The following is a 16,355-nucleotide window of genomic DNA, read 5'->3' as shown; positions in this document are numbered from 1 at the left end:
AGCGGGCACGGAGGGGCTGTGAGCGATGTCCCCCCTGCCCCCCCTGAGGCTCCATGGGGATAGGGAGTCCCCCCCCCAGCACCTGGTTCTTGCGGTAATCCTCCTGGGAGTGCCGGAGCACGCGGTAGCACAGGCGGAACATGTATTGGTAGGGAGCGTTCTTCTGGTCCGACAGCTCTTCCAGCCTCACCAGGGGCCCTTCCCCGCCCTTGTCCTTGAATGGGGCCTTCAGGATCCCAAAGATCTGCCCAAAAGCAGAGATCAGGGCTGTGTCCTGCTCCACACCAGCTCCCCATGCATGGCTGAACACCACAGCATGAGCTGGAGGCTAAACCCTCCCCTGTGGTGTTTTCCATCCCTCTGGCCCCCAGAGTGGCCCTGAGCAGGACAGGAGATGTCCACAGGACATGTCCCAGCCTTGCTGGGGAGCAGGGCCCCAGGGCCACCCACCTGCTTCAGGATGTTCTGCTCCCGCATCAGCTTCTGCCGCTCCCGGTTGGGCTTGGTCACCACGATGTCCAGCACGTTCTGGCCATTGTTGGGGACATCACTGACAAAAAACACCAAGTCCTCCAGCAGCTGGATCACGAACCTGCGAAGGGACACGGGGTGAGTGGGCTGGGGGCTGCTCACCTGCCCAGACTCAGATCCCTGCAGTGATGCTGGTGGGTTTTGGGGCCCAAAGAGCCTCAGAAACCTGCCAGGGGAGCTGCTGGCTGATCCTGCACTCCCTGATGGAGGTCAATGGCTGGATCTGCAGCCCCTATGGTTCCTATACGTGTCAGGATGAATGTCTGGGGGGCTTTGCTTGTGGCTTACACCAGGAATTCTGCATTTAACGCCTCTTCCCCTGTGGTCACCCCTGTGGGCCAGGCTGGCAGGGCGGGAGCTGCTTGCTCTGTCCCACAGGGATCTGTGTTTGCTCAGGAAGCACCAAGAACCCACCCACCTAAAAATAATGCAGTGACTAAGGCAGCTGCCCCTATCGTGGGGCCATCTCCCAGCCCCTCGGATATTTAGAAAAATATTTTTCTGGGATATTTTTCTAGGATATTTTTCTAGGAGGGGCCAGAGCGGGGCTGTGCCGTTATCTGGTTTCCTCGCCAGGCTTCTGGGAGAAGCAGGCGTAGATTGGGGTTGTGGGCAGGGAAGTAAGGGCAGTGCTGGCACCAGCACCAGGCAGGGCCCTTGGAGGAGCCCAGCACAGCCCCATCTCCCTTTTACCTCCTGTCATTCTGGCTGAGGAAACCCTCGTTCATCTTCTCCACCACGTTGGCCAGCATGGAGCTGGCGTCGTTGGCAAAGTCCAGGTCCCTGATCTCAGACACGGGCACGGAGACGATGGCAAAAGCTTCTTTGTCCTCTTTGGTGGGGCACGTGCCCAGCTGGGATGCAACAGAGAAGCAGCATCACACAGACAGGGCCATGCCAGGCGTGTCCCCACCATCTGCCACCACCCCTGCTGACATCAGTGACCCAGTTTGTCCCCATCAGAGGGGCTGGGGTGGGTTCTGGATGACTGGGGTGGGCTCCAGGCTGGTGTCCACCCACCCCTTTGGATCATCCAGGGTGTTTCAGTCCCTGGGTGCTGGGAGGGAAGGGGCACCCTAAGAGCTGTTGGTGAACAGGGAACAAGCCCAGGGAGGGAGAAGGGAGCAGGGCTGTACCATGAGGCGGATGGGCCTCTCCTCATCGATGTCGATGGGCACGTTGGTGCTCTGGATCCAGGTGTTGGTGCACAGGTGGCGCAGCCTCACGTAGGAGTTCCTGCCAACGGCACAATGTCCTGCTGAGTGACTCCCACAGGGCGTCCTGCCAAGTGACCCCCACAGGGACACACCAGCACTGCCCGTCCCCAGCACTCAGCCTGCTCCCTGACCCCACTGCTGTACCGTGGCACGAAGGAATCCGTCTTCTGCAGCGTGGTGGGGTCCAGCTCGAAGAGGGAGGCGATGTCGTTGCCGTGGGGCACGGCCACCAGCCTGTACTTGATCTTCTCCCCGGTGTTCCTGCGGCTGGCACGGCTGCTGCCCCCCTGCACGGTGGGGAGGGGGTCTCTGAGCCCGGCTCGGGGGTCCCCTGTGCCCAGGGCATCGGGGGGATGCAGCAGAAGCTTTGCTGGGGCTGAGCCTCGCATGAGTGGAGCACAAGCGGCGTGGATGCACCTGAGCTACGAGGCCCCCCCTGATCCAAACCTCACCAACAGCACAGAGAAACCCCCCTGAACATCCAGCTCTCTCATCCACCAAGCATTTCCCTGTGGCCTGGGGAGCCAACATGCACTGGGACCCCTCTGAGAGGTTTTGGCAGGGCCCTCTCATCGTGGGACACTGCTCTAAGTGCAGGGCAGGGATGCTGGGCTGGCACAGAGGGACAAACTGGGCTGTAGTCCCCTCAGAGGGCTCTGTTTTGGGGCATTTCCCTGCTTTCAGGCCCTGGCTGAGAGCTGGCGTGGTTGGGGCAGCGGCAGCAGCGGTTCTGCTCACCGTGGGCGCTGCTTTGGGCTCAGCCACGTCTCCTTTATAACTTGGGTTTTCCTGGAAAGTTAAAGAGGGAGATGAAAAGCAGCTGTCAGTCCTCCTGCTCGGTCCCTCCGAACCCCTGGGGATGGTGTGTGATCCCTGCCCCTGCCTTCCCTGAACACAGCACGGAGAGGAAGCCTGCCCAGGTGGGGCTGGAGGATGTGACCTGTGCCCAGTGCACGGTGTCCCAGCCCTGGGAGGAGGATGGGGGAGCCCAGGGGAGCAGACCTGGGCTCTGTGTGGCAGCAAGAACTCCCTGGAGGCTCCAGGCTGAGCTCCCAGTGAGCAGCACCAGCCCAGGATGGGCTCAGTCTGAGATCTTCTTTCGTCTTCAAGTGTTAACAGAGTGTCTCTGGGTTTGAAGCACCCATTTCAGAGCCCCAGTGTTTGCTGGTTTCCGTCCAGCAGTGATGGAAGGGCCCTGGGGTCAACATCTCCTGCCAGCAAGGAGGAGCCACAGGGGCTCCCAGAGCAAACTGGAGAGGACCAGAGGAAACGCTGGGCATCACTCCGTGCCCGAGGTGGGCACTGCCTTTGCAAGGGGTGCCCCAGCCCCAGGGCACGTTCCTGCACCCCTCTGCCGCCCCCTTACCTCTGCTGCCAGGTAGTTGCCCGTGGCGAGGTGCTTGAAGCGGTACAAGCCATTCCAGTGCCCGGCTCCCCCTCGGCACGGGTCGTGGTGAACCACCTGGGAGAGGCAGGGGAGAGCTCAGCCACAGCACAGCAGGGGCTGGCACGGCTCCGAGCACCCCCTCCACGCCCTCCCTGCTCACCTCCACCTCCCACAGGGCGTTGGAGCTGGTGGCCGAGGTGGCTGACTGGCGCAGGGTGGTGCGGAGGAAGACGTGCAGCTTGCCCTTGTACTCATCACAGGTGAGGAACTTCTCCTGCTCGGCATGGAACAGCCTCACCACGTCCCCCTGCACGGGGACACGGGGGTCAGGGTCAGGGGCAAAGAATCCTGGAGTCTTTCAGGTTGGAAAAGACCTCCAAGATCATTAAATCCAATCTTTCACCACCATGCCCACCAAATTGTATCCTGAAGTTTCTGTCTACTCATTTTGGAACACTCCCAGGGATGGGGACTGTCCTGGGGAGCCTATTCCCATGTTTAACCACTCAGTGAGTGGAGAAATTTCTTCATGACTCTCCTGCAATGCATCTCTTCTTGTGACCCCCTCATGCTGTAAAGGGGACAGGATTCCTCCTGGACACAGCTCCCGACTGCATGGCAGGACTGTGTGACCCTGGGGACCACAGGGCACGGCCACCTCTTCCCATCCAACCTCCTGGAGCTCTGCTAAAACCTGCCCCAGGCAGCTCAAGTGCTCCTCTGAGCCCAGGGGACAGGGCACAGGCACCCTGCATTGCCATCACTTCCATTATCCATGCAGTGACCCTCTGCTTCCACCCCCAGGGATAAATGGATGTGAATCCATCATTTTCCAGCCCTGGAGCAGGCAGGGGCTCAGCTCCTGGACTGTTTAAGGCATTAACACCCCGGGAAGGAGGATGTGGGAAGCTGGGATAAGCACAGTGCCTGGGGATGAAAGGCTGTAAGATCCCAACAATCCACATCCCTCCAGCTGCTTCCTGGAGGACCTCAGCCCCGAACAATAGCTCAGCAGGGAAAGTTCCTTTCCCAGGCAACAGCCACTCTGCTGCACGGCTGAGCAGCTGGAATTGTCCCTGCACAAGAGGCCACTGCTGGCACTGCGTGGGGTTGTCCCCAAAAGCCAATTCAACACCCTGAGGTTGGTAATTTGTGCCCTCAGCTCCCTGCTGCCAGCAGATCCTAAAATACACCGCTCCGCCTCACTGTGCTGTTCTCCAGGTGATGAATTCAAGCAGGAATTACAGCCCTCAAGGCAGGAGCTCTTTTGTGCCCTTGTCACAGAGCCAGGTGGCTGCTCACACGTCCTGTCCCCCAGAGCCTGTCGGGTCCACGCAGCCAAACCTCCTTCCTTACCCCCTTCAGCACTTCCTCCATGTGGTCGCAGAACTGCATGAACAGGTTGATTTTCCAGCTGGTGTTACAATTGACCGAGTTCACCTGCAGAGCAAGAGAGCGTGGTCACGACCCCAGGACAAGGGAAAAAAAAAGGAAAAAAAGAAGGAAAAAACCAGCCCCTCCTGTACCTCCTTGCAGCCAGCATTGTCAGCCAGCTCGTAGTTGCTGGCGTGCAGCGGCTGCCCGGCGTTCACGGGGTTCAGGATGACTTTGTCTCCCACGACTACCTGGGGAGCAAAACGGGAGAAGGGCAGCGAGGGTGAGACCTGGGTGTGGAGCCCAGCCCAGGCATGGAGCTCCCTTCAGGCACTGCTGGGCCCCAGGCTCACGTTGTCCCCGTTGCTCCTGAGCTTCCAGAAGGGCTGGATGAAGAGCCAGGAGCCCTCGTTGCCGGTGGCATCCAGGGTGACCCGCATGGCGTTCTTCTCCAGCAGCCCCGGCAGCCGCTTGTTCACCGTCAGGTACTTGTTGCTCTTCATGTGCAGCAGCTGGAGGAGACAAGGGTGGGGGACATGAGAAGTGCAGCCCCCAATGCACCACCAGCCCCTTCCTAGATGTGCTGGGTCAGTGCTGGATCCATGCTGGATCTGTACTGAACCCACGCTGGGTCCGTGCTGGATCCATGTTGGACCCCTGCTGGATCTGTGACAGATCAATGCTGGATCCGTGCTGGATCTGTGCTGGACCCGTGCTGGATCTTTGCTGGATCCATGTTGGATCTGTGTCGGATCCATGTTTGATCCCTGCTGGATCCATGTTTGATCCATGTTTGATCCCTGCTGGCCCCATGCCGGATCCATTTTTCTCTTTCTTTTTTTTTGATCCCTTGATCCATTTTGATCCATGTTTGTCATGTGACCCTGGGTCCATTGTGTCCGTTTTTGGGGACCATGTTGCCCCGTGGCCCCGTGCTGCCCCGTACCTGGATGACGGTCCCTACCGACCACGCCCATCTTGTTCTCCGTCTCGTTCTGCTTCTGCTCCATCTGGGCCGCGTGCTGCTCCAAGAGGAGAAGAGCTGAGGCTGGAGCAGCACCCTCCTCCCTCCCCAGGAGCAATTCCCAGCTGGGTCACTCCCAGCCCCGGCTTTGGGAAGGATGGGACGGGCTGGGATCAGGGTCAGCACCCCTCTGTCCCCCAGGGATGAATCCAACCAGGAATTCCAGCCCAGGGCCATCCAAGAGCTCAGCCCAGGGCCAAGGTGTGGCCTTGACCAGCCCCAGGAACGCTTTAAATTGAGGATTTAAAACCAGAGGGCTTTAAATTGAGGATTTAAAAACTAGGACAGGGACAAAATGGCACCAAAATTCCCCAGGACAGCAAGTTTTGGGGTAACACCAAACAAGGGTGCTGGGCTCAGGCTGGGGATGGGGGTCAAACACCCAAAATGGGCGATGTGGGCACTGGGGGCTCTTGGCAGCACCAAAGCCAAGCAGCCAAAGGCAGGGTGCCAGCGGTGCCATGCCCAGACATGGAGCAGGCCTGGACCTGCTGCTGCAGGAGGTGTCCCCAGGAGGGAAGAAGGCTCAGCAGCCCCTCTCCAAAACCACAGAGATTTTCCACTGGCTGGCTCTGGCAGTCAGAGCAATGATGGGATGTTGACACATGAGGAGTGAGGCAGGAACTTGCTCCCACAGCAAATCTGGGAATGGTGAGGGAGCGCCGACAGCCCTGGCGCCAGGATGGGCACAGCCCGGGCAGCTCCAGCCCAGGGATCCCCAAAACCGAGATGGGAAGATGGGAAACAGCGAGGGATGGAGCTGGGAGAGCCTCTGCGCTTTCCCATCCCTCTCTCGCCCCTTTCACCTGAGGGCAGAGGAATTGGGAAACATCTGGAATCACAGCTTGGCACTGGGAGGGAGGATGGGGCTGCAGGTCCTGAGTGCCCAAGGAGGTGAGGGCTCTGAATGTGCCTGGAACCTGTCCCCACAGAGCTCTGGGTGCCACTCAGAGTCACCCTCCATCCCCTTAAAGCTCTGGGTGCCACTCAGTGACCCCTCCATGCCCTCAGAGCTCTGGGTGCCACCTGGAGTCACCCTCACCGCCCTGCAGTGGTGGCTGCTGCCATCAGGAGAACAAATCCGCTCCAAGAAATCCCACACTGATTTTTAACTACAACCCCAGGGGAGCAACATGGCTCTGATGGGAGACCCAGCACCTCAGGATATCCTAAATCTCCCTCCAGATCTGAGCCAGCAGCCAGGGGGGCTGGCAGTGGCAGCTCGAATTCCCAGGGCTGATGTTCCCACACTGTCCCTTGCATGGGGAGGCTCTGTCCCCAAGCCCAGTCAGGGATGCCCACAGGGGACTGGAGGACATCAGCAGAGGGGCTGGAAAGCCCCCCCAGCCTATCTGAGCTGTTTTGGGTGAAGAAAACAGAGTTTAAACCCACTGAAGCACAGCAGAGAGGGGCACGAGCTCAGAAAGGCGAGCATGGGCATCACAGGCAGGGCTCCCCACTCCAGACCCAGCTGCTTCTGCCTCAGGACATCAGCCCCGTGGGCTGGGGGATGTTCTCAGCCTGTTTCTCACCTCCCTGATGAGGGCAGTGCCTGCAGAGCTCGGCAGGGCCGGGCCGAGCTCCGGCCACGAAGGGAAACACCGGGAGCAGCAGGAAGGAGCCAGGAAATGGCAGCATCTCTTTAAGACAAGCCCTGAGCAAGGTGCAATCAATCAGGCTCAGAAATGAGCCTCTGGGACCACTCGTGGCCAGGACAGCTGGGACGCTACAAGCCCGGCTAAGGGGAGCAGGAAAATGGGGATTCTGTGGGTTCTGTGTGCCAGGGGTGGCTCAGGGCTGGGCACTGACCCTGCCCTGGCACCTCCAGGGCAGCACACCCTGTCCTGGCACTGCTCAGCCCCCCTGGCCGAGGCAGAGCTGGGGATGGCGGGGCCGGGGCTGGGCTGCAGGCCCGATGAGATGATTTAGTGAAATCTCTCCCCAGCCTCGGTTTTATGAATCATCGGCGGGGCCTCGCCAGCTGCCTGAGGCCGTTGTGCAATGTTTGATGTGGGCCCTGGCCAAGGCTGGGGGAAGCCAACGGGAGCCTTTCCCTTCCCCAGCCCTTTGGAACACGTCCTGCAAGCAGGGCTCCCTCCTGCACGGGTGTCCCGGGGTACTGAGGGGTGTCCTGGGGTGCCCTGGGGTGTCCTGAAATGCTGAAGTGTGGTCTGGGGTGTTGAGGACTGTTCTGGGGTGCTGAGGGGTGTCCCGGGGTACTGAGGGGTGTCCTGGAGTGCCCTGGGGTGCTGAAGGGTTCCCTGGGGTGTTCTGGGGTTCCCAGGAGAGCCCTGGGGTGTCCTGGAGTGCCCTGGGGTGCTGAAGGGTGCCCTGGGATGTCCTGGAATGCCCTGGGGTGTTCTGGGGTGCCCTGGGGTTCTCTGGCGTGCCCTGGGGTGCTGAAGGCTGCTGAAGGGTGTCCTGGAGTGCCCTGAGGCGTTCTGGGGCGCCCTGGGGTGCCCTGGGGTGCAGGGCTGTGCACACAGAGCTCTCTGCCACAGCACCTCTGCACAAGAAGCATCAGGAAGGTGACACAGCCATGGCTGGGCAGGGGACAAGGGGGAGAACACAGCTGGAAATCCCTTCAGACAGCTGGAAATCCCTTCCCAACCCAAACCAGCATCAGCAGAGGTGTGGGTGCCATCACCCAGGCAGCTGGTGGGCACTGCCAGCTCCGGGCTCCTGGCTCCTGCTCACCTGGAGCTTCTGCAGCAGCACCACGTCAGCGATCTTGTCCTTGTCCTGCTTGGTTTGCTTGGCCTTCCAGTACTGCTTCTGGGCAGAGTAGCGGTTCATGGGACACACCTTGAAGAGGCAATCTGGGAACAGAGCACAGAGCAGAGCCTGATGAGGCTGCACAGCCACCAGGGCGTCCCCAGCAGGGCCAGTGTCCCCCAGGGGCAGGGACACTCCTGGGATGGTCCCCCCATCAGCGAGGGAGGACTGCTGGAGGTCACGGCACCGTGTGCTGCCTGCTGGGTCGGCTCTAAATCAGGATAAATAATGAGTCCAGGAATTACTGCGCTGCTTGGACTCGTGATTAGGAGTGTTCCCATCGGAAATGGCTGTGCTGCTCGGGAAGGAAAGCTTCAGGGGGGAGAAGGAGCTCTGATGGAGCCCAGCTGCACCAAAGGAGGAGAGGATCCTGGTGGGAAGGATCCAGGAGGGAGGCTGGGACACCATCAGCCACCTCCAGGTCCCTTGAGTGATTTCAAAAACAGCCTTATCAACACCTACACTAAAGAACATGGCACTGAGTAGGGGTACCACGTCCCCTACCATGCCCCAGCTGCAAACAAAATAGAGAAGTACAACGGACTGTTAAAAACCACATTGAAAGCATTGAGTGAGAAATCTTTCAAAAACTGAGAGCAGCATCTGGCAAAAGCCACCTGATTATTTAACACCCAAAGCTCTACGAACCGAGCGGGCCCTGCCCAATCTAAACCTTTCGCTGACCAGAACCAAAAGAAAGTTTTCCTAAGAATTCTCTGCTTTTAAGCCCCTGTGTTCTCAGAAGCGCATCCATATCCTCAATTGCCACACCAAGTGCCAATATTCAAATCTAAGCACCTATTAGTTTAACCACAACATCCCAAAAAACCTCAATTCCTCTCAAACCATGACACTTGTCACCCACGGGACACCCCGAGCCTGCAGAAGCTGCGGAAGGAGCCTGGGGTGGCCATGAGGACACACACACCCATCCCTCGGTGACCTGCATCACCAGCACTGGATGCTGCAAGCACCCGCTCCCAAAACCTCGGGGTCAGCAGCTCTATTTCAAGCTCCTGAAGGATGCACAAAATGCATCCCAGCTCCTCCAAAGCCTCCCTGCAGCACAGATTGCCCCCATTCTCCTGTTTTCCCCCAGGATGGTGGGCGGGAAGCGCAGACATCCAGGGCCAGGAACTGGAGCAGCAGAGCAGATGTCTGCAGACAACCAGGCCCTCACATCTCCCAACCCTCTTCCCAAGCTGGAAGGGCTCTGCAGCCTGAATCGCCCTAATTGCGCCTGAAATAGCAGCCCAGAAAGTTGAGACACAAAAAAGAAAATAAAAAAAAATTAAAAACCATCTAAATTATAAATTTAGATATTCTAAAACCCATATAAACGATATAAAACATATCTTATAAAAAAATATAAATTATAAAAAAATTAAAAGAAAAAATTTTTCAGACGCAAAAAAGAAAATTTAAAAAATAAAAACCATGTAAATTATAAATTTAGATATTCTAAAAACCATATAAATTATGTAAATTATATAAAACATATATTATAAAAATATAAATTATAAAAGAATTAAAAGACATTTTTTCAGACACAAAAAAGAAAATTTAAAAAAATAAAAACCATATGCATTATAAATTTATAGATTATAAAAACCATAAAAGTTATAAGAAAATAAAAAATAATTAAAAAATTAAAAGAAATTTTTTTCAGACACAAAAAAGAAAATTAAAAAGATACATGAATTACAAGTTTATATATTACAAAAAACACATAAATGATATAAATTACATAAAACATATATTATAAAACATATAAATTATATAAATTATATAATTTACATAAAACATATATTATAAAAACATATACATTATAAAAAAAATTAAAAGAAAATTTTTTCAGACACAAAAAAGAAAATAAAAAAATATGAATTTATATATTATAAAAACATATAAATTATATAAAACATATATTATAAAAACATATAAATTATAAAAAAATAAAAATTTTTTAAAAATTAAAAGAAAATTTTTTCAGACACAAAAAAATTTAAGAAAAATAATCAAAAAGAAACCAACAAAAAACCAAAGTCCCTTCCCTGGCTGGCGGCGGGCCCGGGTGTGTGTTTATTTACCTGGGAGTGCCGCTCTCACCGGCTGGGGCAGGGCCAGGTTTCACATCTCCTTTGCCAAGCAGCCAGAGCAGCCCCCAGGGCCGGGGCAGCGGCCCTGAGCCCCCCCTGAGCACCTGCACGGGGCTCCATTAATGGGTAATTAATGGTAATTAATGGGAGCTGCTGCGGAAGGTGCTGGTGGGAAGGAGAAGCCAAGAGGAGGTAAAAAAAGCCCCAGCACAGCGACTCTGAAATGGCTGCAAATCCAAGGCCTGGCTCTGAGCGTGGCTTTGGGAGGAGGGAAACTGAGGCACGGCGGGGGTTGTGTGCGGAAAATCTCCAGCACAGCTCCCTCTTGGGAGCAGGAGGCTTTGGTACCTGGGTTAAAGCACCGCCAGATTTCTGAAAATGGATTGGGGTGGGAAAGAGGGGAGGTGAAGGAATTTCCTGCAGCAGCAGTGCCCGGAGTGGGCAGCTCGGAGAGGGATGTGGGGCTGGAGCCAGAGAGGCTTTGGGGGCAAAACTTCCATCCAGAGAGGGCTGGGGGTCAAAACTTCAACCCAGAGAGGGCTGGGGAGCAAATTCAACTCAGCAGGGGCGAGCTTCCACCCGGAGGGTGTATTCAACCCAGAGTGGCTTTGGGGAAAGCTCCACAGGAGGGTGGGGAGCGAGGGCTTTGGGGGCAAAGCTTCCACCCAGAGAGGGATGGGGGGCAAAACTTCAACCCAGAGTGGCTTTGGGGGCGGCATCCAGAGTGGCTTTGGGGACAAACCCTAATCAGAGAGGGAAACATCAGAGAATGAGCAAAACTTCAACCCAGAGTGGTTTGGGGGCAAAACCTCCCAACCAGAGTGGCCTGGGGGCAAAACCTCGCACCCAGAGTGGCTTTGGGGGCAAAACTTCCATCCAGAGTGGGCTGGGGGGCAAAACCTCGCATCCAGAGTGGCTTTGGGGGCAAAACTTCAATCCAGAGTGGCTTTGGGGGCAAAACTTCCATCCAGAGAGGGCTGGGGGCAAAACTTCCATCCAGAGTGGCTTTGGGGGCAAAACTTCCATCCAGAGAGGGCTCTGGGGGCAAAATTTCCACCCAGAGTGGCTTTGGGGGCACAACTTCAACCCAGAGAAGGGCTGGGGAGCAAAACCTCCTACGTAGAGTGGTTCTGGGGGCAAAACCTCCTAATCAGAGAGGGCTGGGGGGGCAAAACTTCCACCCAGAGAGGTCTGGGTGGGCAAAATGTCCAGGTGACTCCTTTGGGAAGCAGGGACAGCAGTGGCACAGCCGAAGGTCCCGCTGTCCCCTTGCCTGGGAGGGTGGGAGCTTTTCCTGCCGTGCCTGAGCTGGGCTGGGAAGAGCCTCGGCAGAGGGAGGTGGGGAGAAACCGCAAGGAATAAAAAAAGCAAATAACTGAGAGGTGTGGAGCCGGGCAGGAACAGCTCCCAGGTGGGTTCTGGCATTTCCAAGGAACCTTTTTGGGAGCCGAGCTCGGCTGTTTTCCCAGCGGGAAGCCCCGGCACGACCCATGTGAGCTGCAGGATAGGGCAGGGTCCGGCCACAGGATGTGGGGACGGCGACAGAGCACGAAAATCTCCCGCAGCCTCGGGGCCAGCCAGGAGCAGCCCCAGCCCTTGTTTCCACCTCGCTGCAGGCGATGGCTATCGAGCAGGGAGAGCTCTACCTTTCCGGCCATTAAAACGAACAGCTGGATATCCTGATAGGAGCGCAAAAAGCAGGGCTGAGCCCAAAAACCTGCGCCTGGAAAAGAGATTGGGACCCAGACAAGGGGATGGGGTGGCTGCTGAGCATCCAGCCCCAGGGTGGGATATGGGGATGGAGGTGCTGGATGGGTTGGTAATTAGATTAAGTAATGAATTAATGGTAAGGACTCCTGTGGAGATGCAGGTCGCTGCTTGGCGGGATCCTGAGTGGAAGAATTGATGTGTTGGGATGTCTTGGGGGAAAGGAGGGTGGTCAGGGGGGTAGGTGCTGTTAAAGCCACTCTGAGGAAAAGGTGGAGGCACAAGGCAGAGCGGGGAACTGATATTTTAAAAGTCTTATTTAAAAGAAAACATAAAATGACAATTGGGGGATGAAAGGAGCAGCTGCCCTGAACCAACACCCCAGTCACAGGTTAGGGGACATTTCCCATCTCTCTGCTCCCTGGCTGTGTGATCCAGGCACACAAATCCTGCTGGGATAGGGCCCTTCCCTGAGTGTGCAGCACCCTGAGCACTTGGGGCAGTCAGCACCGCGCCAGCACCTCCCAGGTGGGTGCAGCACAGGGCAGAGCTGTGCCCCCATCCCATGGGTCCTATCCCATCCCATCCCATCCCATCCCATCCCATTGATCCTGTCCCCATCCCATCCCATCCCAGAGGGATGCTCAGGCCCAGGACTGGCCCCAGAGCTGCTCACAGAGCTGGAGCTGCCCCAGCCTCACCTCTGAACTTCTTGGGGGGGTTGTCCAGGTCTCCAGCTGCCGGCTCCACCACGCACCGATCGTCCACCAGCCTGAGGGGGACAAAAAGCAGGAGCAGGGTCAGGAACAGCGGGGCTGAGGGTGCAGAGTGGTTGTCATAGCCCAGAGTGACAAATCCAAAGCTTCACCTCCTGTTTCCCAGCCATAAATATTCCTCAGGAGCCAAACCCCCCTTCCCTCAGCTCCCACTGCTTCCCTGGGTGATTTCCATGCCCTGCCTGAGGCACACGGGGCTGGTACAGCAGTGAGGGACCAGGGAGGGTTTGTGGCAGTCACTGCAGGCCCTTTGCAGGGTGACCTGTGCCAGAGGGGACCCTGCCCTGCCCAGCTCTCCCCCCTGCACACAGAGCTCTGTTATTGCACTTTTAATCCAGCAAAAACAGGACGAGTTCAGCTCCATTCACCAATTCTCCTTCCCTGGCTGGGAACTCTTCCCACGGGGACACAGAGGGTGCAGGTGCTGCGCATGGAGGTGGCAGGGCCCCCTAAAACCAGTTATTAATTATTATCTGATCAGAGCTGCAGGCTCTGCCCATCAGATCAAGGCTCTGTGTCTCCTCCCTGCCCACCTCTGTTTTCCCAGAGTTGAGCAAAATCCCTCAGGCTTGGCCTTGGGTGCTGGGGGCTGATTTTGGGGTGGGTGGGAGAGGCTCAGCATTGGGTGCTGGGGGCTGATTTTGGGGGGGGTGGCACAGGTTTGGGCTGATTTTGGGGTGGGTGGGACGTTGCTTTTCAGGGTTAGGGAGAACAGAAAGCAGAGCCCGGCGGGCAGGGGGATCAGAGGGGGGAGCGTCCCCCGAGGGGCTCCCTGTGCTGGGAGGGAACTGGGAGCTCCAGCAGGACAGGCTGGACCCGCTCAGCCGCTTTCCCCAGCCCCGGGAAGCCACAGAAACAGGAGAAACTCTGCTCCTGCCCGGGAAAGAGAGAGAGGGAAGCCTGTCCCCATCCTCGGGAGGATGTGAGAGTGGCCAGCAGCGCTCCCCCATGGTGGGACAGGAGGGCAGGGACAGCCTGGGGCAGCGAGGCAAAGGCAGAGCGGAGCCTGCGCTGTCCCTGCTGTCCCCAAGGGACTCTCGGTGTCCCCCAGACAACCCGAAAATGGCTGGAGATGGCTCTGCAAAGGGCTAAACCCCGAGCAGACCCATCCCAGCCGCAGCTCCAGCCTCGTTCCCTCAGCCCAGCCGCTCTCTGGAGGAGGGGAGAATTCCTTTGGCTCGGCACAGAGGAATTTGGCCTCGGTGCTGATGGATGGGGACCCCGAGGACCCCGGGGCTGCCGTGGCCTTGTGAGGAGGCGTGGGCTGGCACCGGCCTCTGACACCCCCGTGCTGCTTTCTGTGCCTCGCGTTTCACAGAAAGGGAGAAAAGCAATTTGCCTGGTGGCAGCAGAAGCTTCGAAACCATTAGCAAAGACCTGGCAGGTTGGAAAAACCCCAAATCCATGAGCTGTGGGCAGACAGGGCATTGCAAACCAGGGGGTTTGGGGCTGCCCAAACACCTTTTCCTTGGGTTGGGACAGCAGGGAAGTAGCCAGGGACATTCCCAGATTGTTGCAGAGCCTTGGGAGGGCAGGGAAAGAGGGAAAGAGGAAAAACCAGAGCAGCTGCAGCACCACAGGGGACATGCAAAGCCCCAGCCCAGCCCTGGTGTCACTCGGGGGCAGTTTTGGTTTCTGTTCTGTCCTTTTGAGGAGGGGCCAGGGCAGAACAAACCCTTGGGATGTGCCTGGGAGCAAAAACCACCGAGAGCTGAGGACACCAACCCATGGATGGGGCTCAGGCAGCGAAGCCCTGACCCTCAGCACATCCCCAGCTCCCATGGAGGCAGAAAGGCTCCATTCAGAAAGATTCATCTGGGCACTTTAAACCCCCAAATCCTCCACTCTTATTGCTGGGGCTCCCTGAGGAGGTCCCTGACCTGCCGGGTTTATTTTCAGCACTGAGGAAAAGAGCACGGGAGCCTCTCCCTCCACTCGGCCCTGCACCGGGCAGGATTACAGTGACCTGCCAGCCTGGAAGTCTTAATTAGTTAACGATCTCAAGGCACTTTGAGCATCTTTAATCCCAGGATTACACGCTCGGCAGGAACCCGAAGTGTTCTTTTTATTAAACTGATACTCTGGGCGAACATTCCTCAGTTAAAAATCTGCTGAAAAGAATAATAAAAAATAATAATAATATAAAAAAAGGGATTCTGACAGAGGGGACATGAGTCACCTGGGAGGCTGCTCGGGCCGGGACAACAACCGGCATTCCCGCGGTGGGATGGGCCAGGGAAGCTCCCCAAAGAGCAGCGGGGATGTGCGAGGGCACCTTTTAACGGGAGAACGGTGTCCGAGCACCGGGAGGAGGATCCTGGGCGAGGCAGGAGGCGGGATGCGCCCATGGAAGGTCATTTTGCCATTCCGAATTTCCCTCTTGGGAGCAGGAGGGGAGGGATCCGGCCCTGATGAGCCCCTCAAGGCACGGATGAGCATCTGGCCAGCTCTTTCTTAGCCCCAGCGGGGCTTCCTGGTGCTTCCAAACCCCGAGCACAAAGTGATTCCCTGGCCCGGGGTTGGTGCGTTTGGCCCCGTGCGAGGCAGAGCCTTCCCCGAGGGCAGGGGAGAAGGAGCTCGTCCAAAATCCGGGGCAGTTGGACCCTCCGGGCTGGGCAGAAACCTTCCCCAGATGTGGCACAGAGGATGCCAAGGGGGCTCAGGCACGTCAGGATCCAGGGAATTCTTCTCTGGGAAACCCCAAGAGAGGTAGGAGAGCCCCAGTAGAAAGCCCAGCAATCCCTGAGGTGAGGAGAAGAGGAAGAGGAGGGTGATGAGAGCTCACTGCTGGCCGTGGAGCCGGGTCAGCCCCTCTGGCACCCGCAGGGTGGGCGCTGCCTCAGGGAGGAGAGAGCGAAGCGAGCGGGGCAGCCACAAAAATGCAGCTTTTTGGTGCTGTCCCGCTGCCAGGAGGGCTCGGGTTCCTCCTCCTCCTCCTCCAGGCAGGGACGGGATCATCCTGACCCGGCAGAGCTGGAGTTACCCTTTAACCAACTGCATCTCCACCCCGAAATCCACCTGCAACCACAGGTACAGGTTGTGATTTCACCTGAAACAGCTGCCCGGCACCCAGCTGGGTTTGTCACCCACCCTTCCTCTCTGCCAGCGCCCGTTCTGAGCCCCTGAAGGGTTCCAGGAGCCTGGCAGGGATGGGGCAGCACAAAATCCTCCTGGGCAAATCCCCAGCATCCCCAAAACCTCTTCTGGCCACTCCAATCTGCCCATCCCGTGCCCCCAGCCGCACAAGGATCACTGTGAGCAGCCCTGAGCCCGGTTTTGCCTTCCCAGGGCTCTGCTTTGGGCTGGTTTGGGTATTTTGGCGTTCCCCCCAAGCCCAGCCTGAGCTCCACACCCATCCAGGGATGTTTTTCCTGCTCACGAGCAAAGAGGGGGTGAAAAGGAGGGTTCGTGCCCGACTGAGAGATTTGGGGAGCAGAGGAGCCTCAGGTGGGGCTGCAGGGCTCC

The 16,355-nt window shown here is 57.0% G+C and overlaps 1 protein-coding gene across 2 annotated transcripts in view; it reads right to left on the bottom strand.

Annotated features, from left to right (window-relative positions):
- ITPR3 (inositol 1,4,5-trisphosphate receptor type 3) overlaps positions 1–16,355 on the bottom strand; it is a 40,176-nt gene that overhangs the window by 21,567 nt on the left and 2,254 nt on the right. Inside the window, exons 2-16 of one of the 2 annotated variants that reach the window (XM_030965590.1) lie at positions 12,816–12,886; positions 8,231–8,352; positions 5,481–5,531; positions 5,198–5,202; positions 4,863–5,052; positions 4,662–4,760; positions 4,492–4,575; positions 3,296–3,442; positions 3,115–3,210; positions 2,487–2,537; positions 1,893–2,035; positions 1,668–1,767; positions 1,225–1,385; positions 451–592; positions 83–244 (exon numbers count right to left, since the gene is read on the bottom strand). In XM_030965590.1, coding sequence (XP_030821450.1) covers positions 83–244; positions 451–592; positions 1,225–1,385; positions 1,668–1,767; positions 1,893–2,035; positions 2,487–2,537; positions 3,115–3,210; positions 3,296–3,442; positions 4,492–4,575; positions 4,662–4,760; positions 4,863–5,052; positions 5,198–5,202; positions 5,481–5,531; positions 8,231–8,352; positions 12,816–12,886 — 1,624 coding nt within the window. Of the gene's footprint in view, positions 1–82; positions 245–450; positions 593–1,224; positions 1,386–1,667; positions 1,768–1,892; positions 2,036–2,486; positions 2,538–3,114; positions 3,211–3,295; positions 3,443–4,491; positions 4,576–4,661; positions 4,761–4,862; positions 5,053–5,197; positions 5,203–5,480; positions 5,532–8,230; positions 8,353–12,815; positions 12,887–16,355 lie in introns of those variants that run through there. The other variant, XM_030965589.1, reaches the window with a different exon arrangement.

This window comes from Camarhynchus parvulus, chromosome 26 (genome assembly GCF_901933205.1).
Source record: "Camarhynchus parvulus chromosome 26, STF_HiC, whole genome shotgun sequence".
Lineage (NCBI taxonomy): Eukaryota > Metazoa > Chordata > Aves > Passeriformes > Thraupidae > Camarhynchus > Camarhynchus parvulus.
Note: the sequence above shows the minus strand (reverse complement) of the source record. Positions and strands in the feature narration are given on the sequence as shown.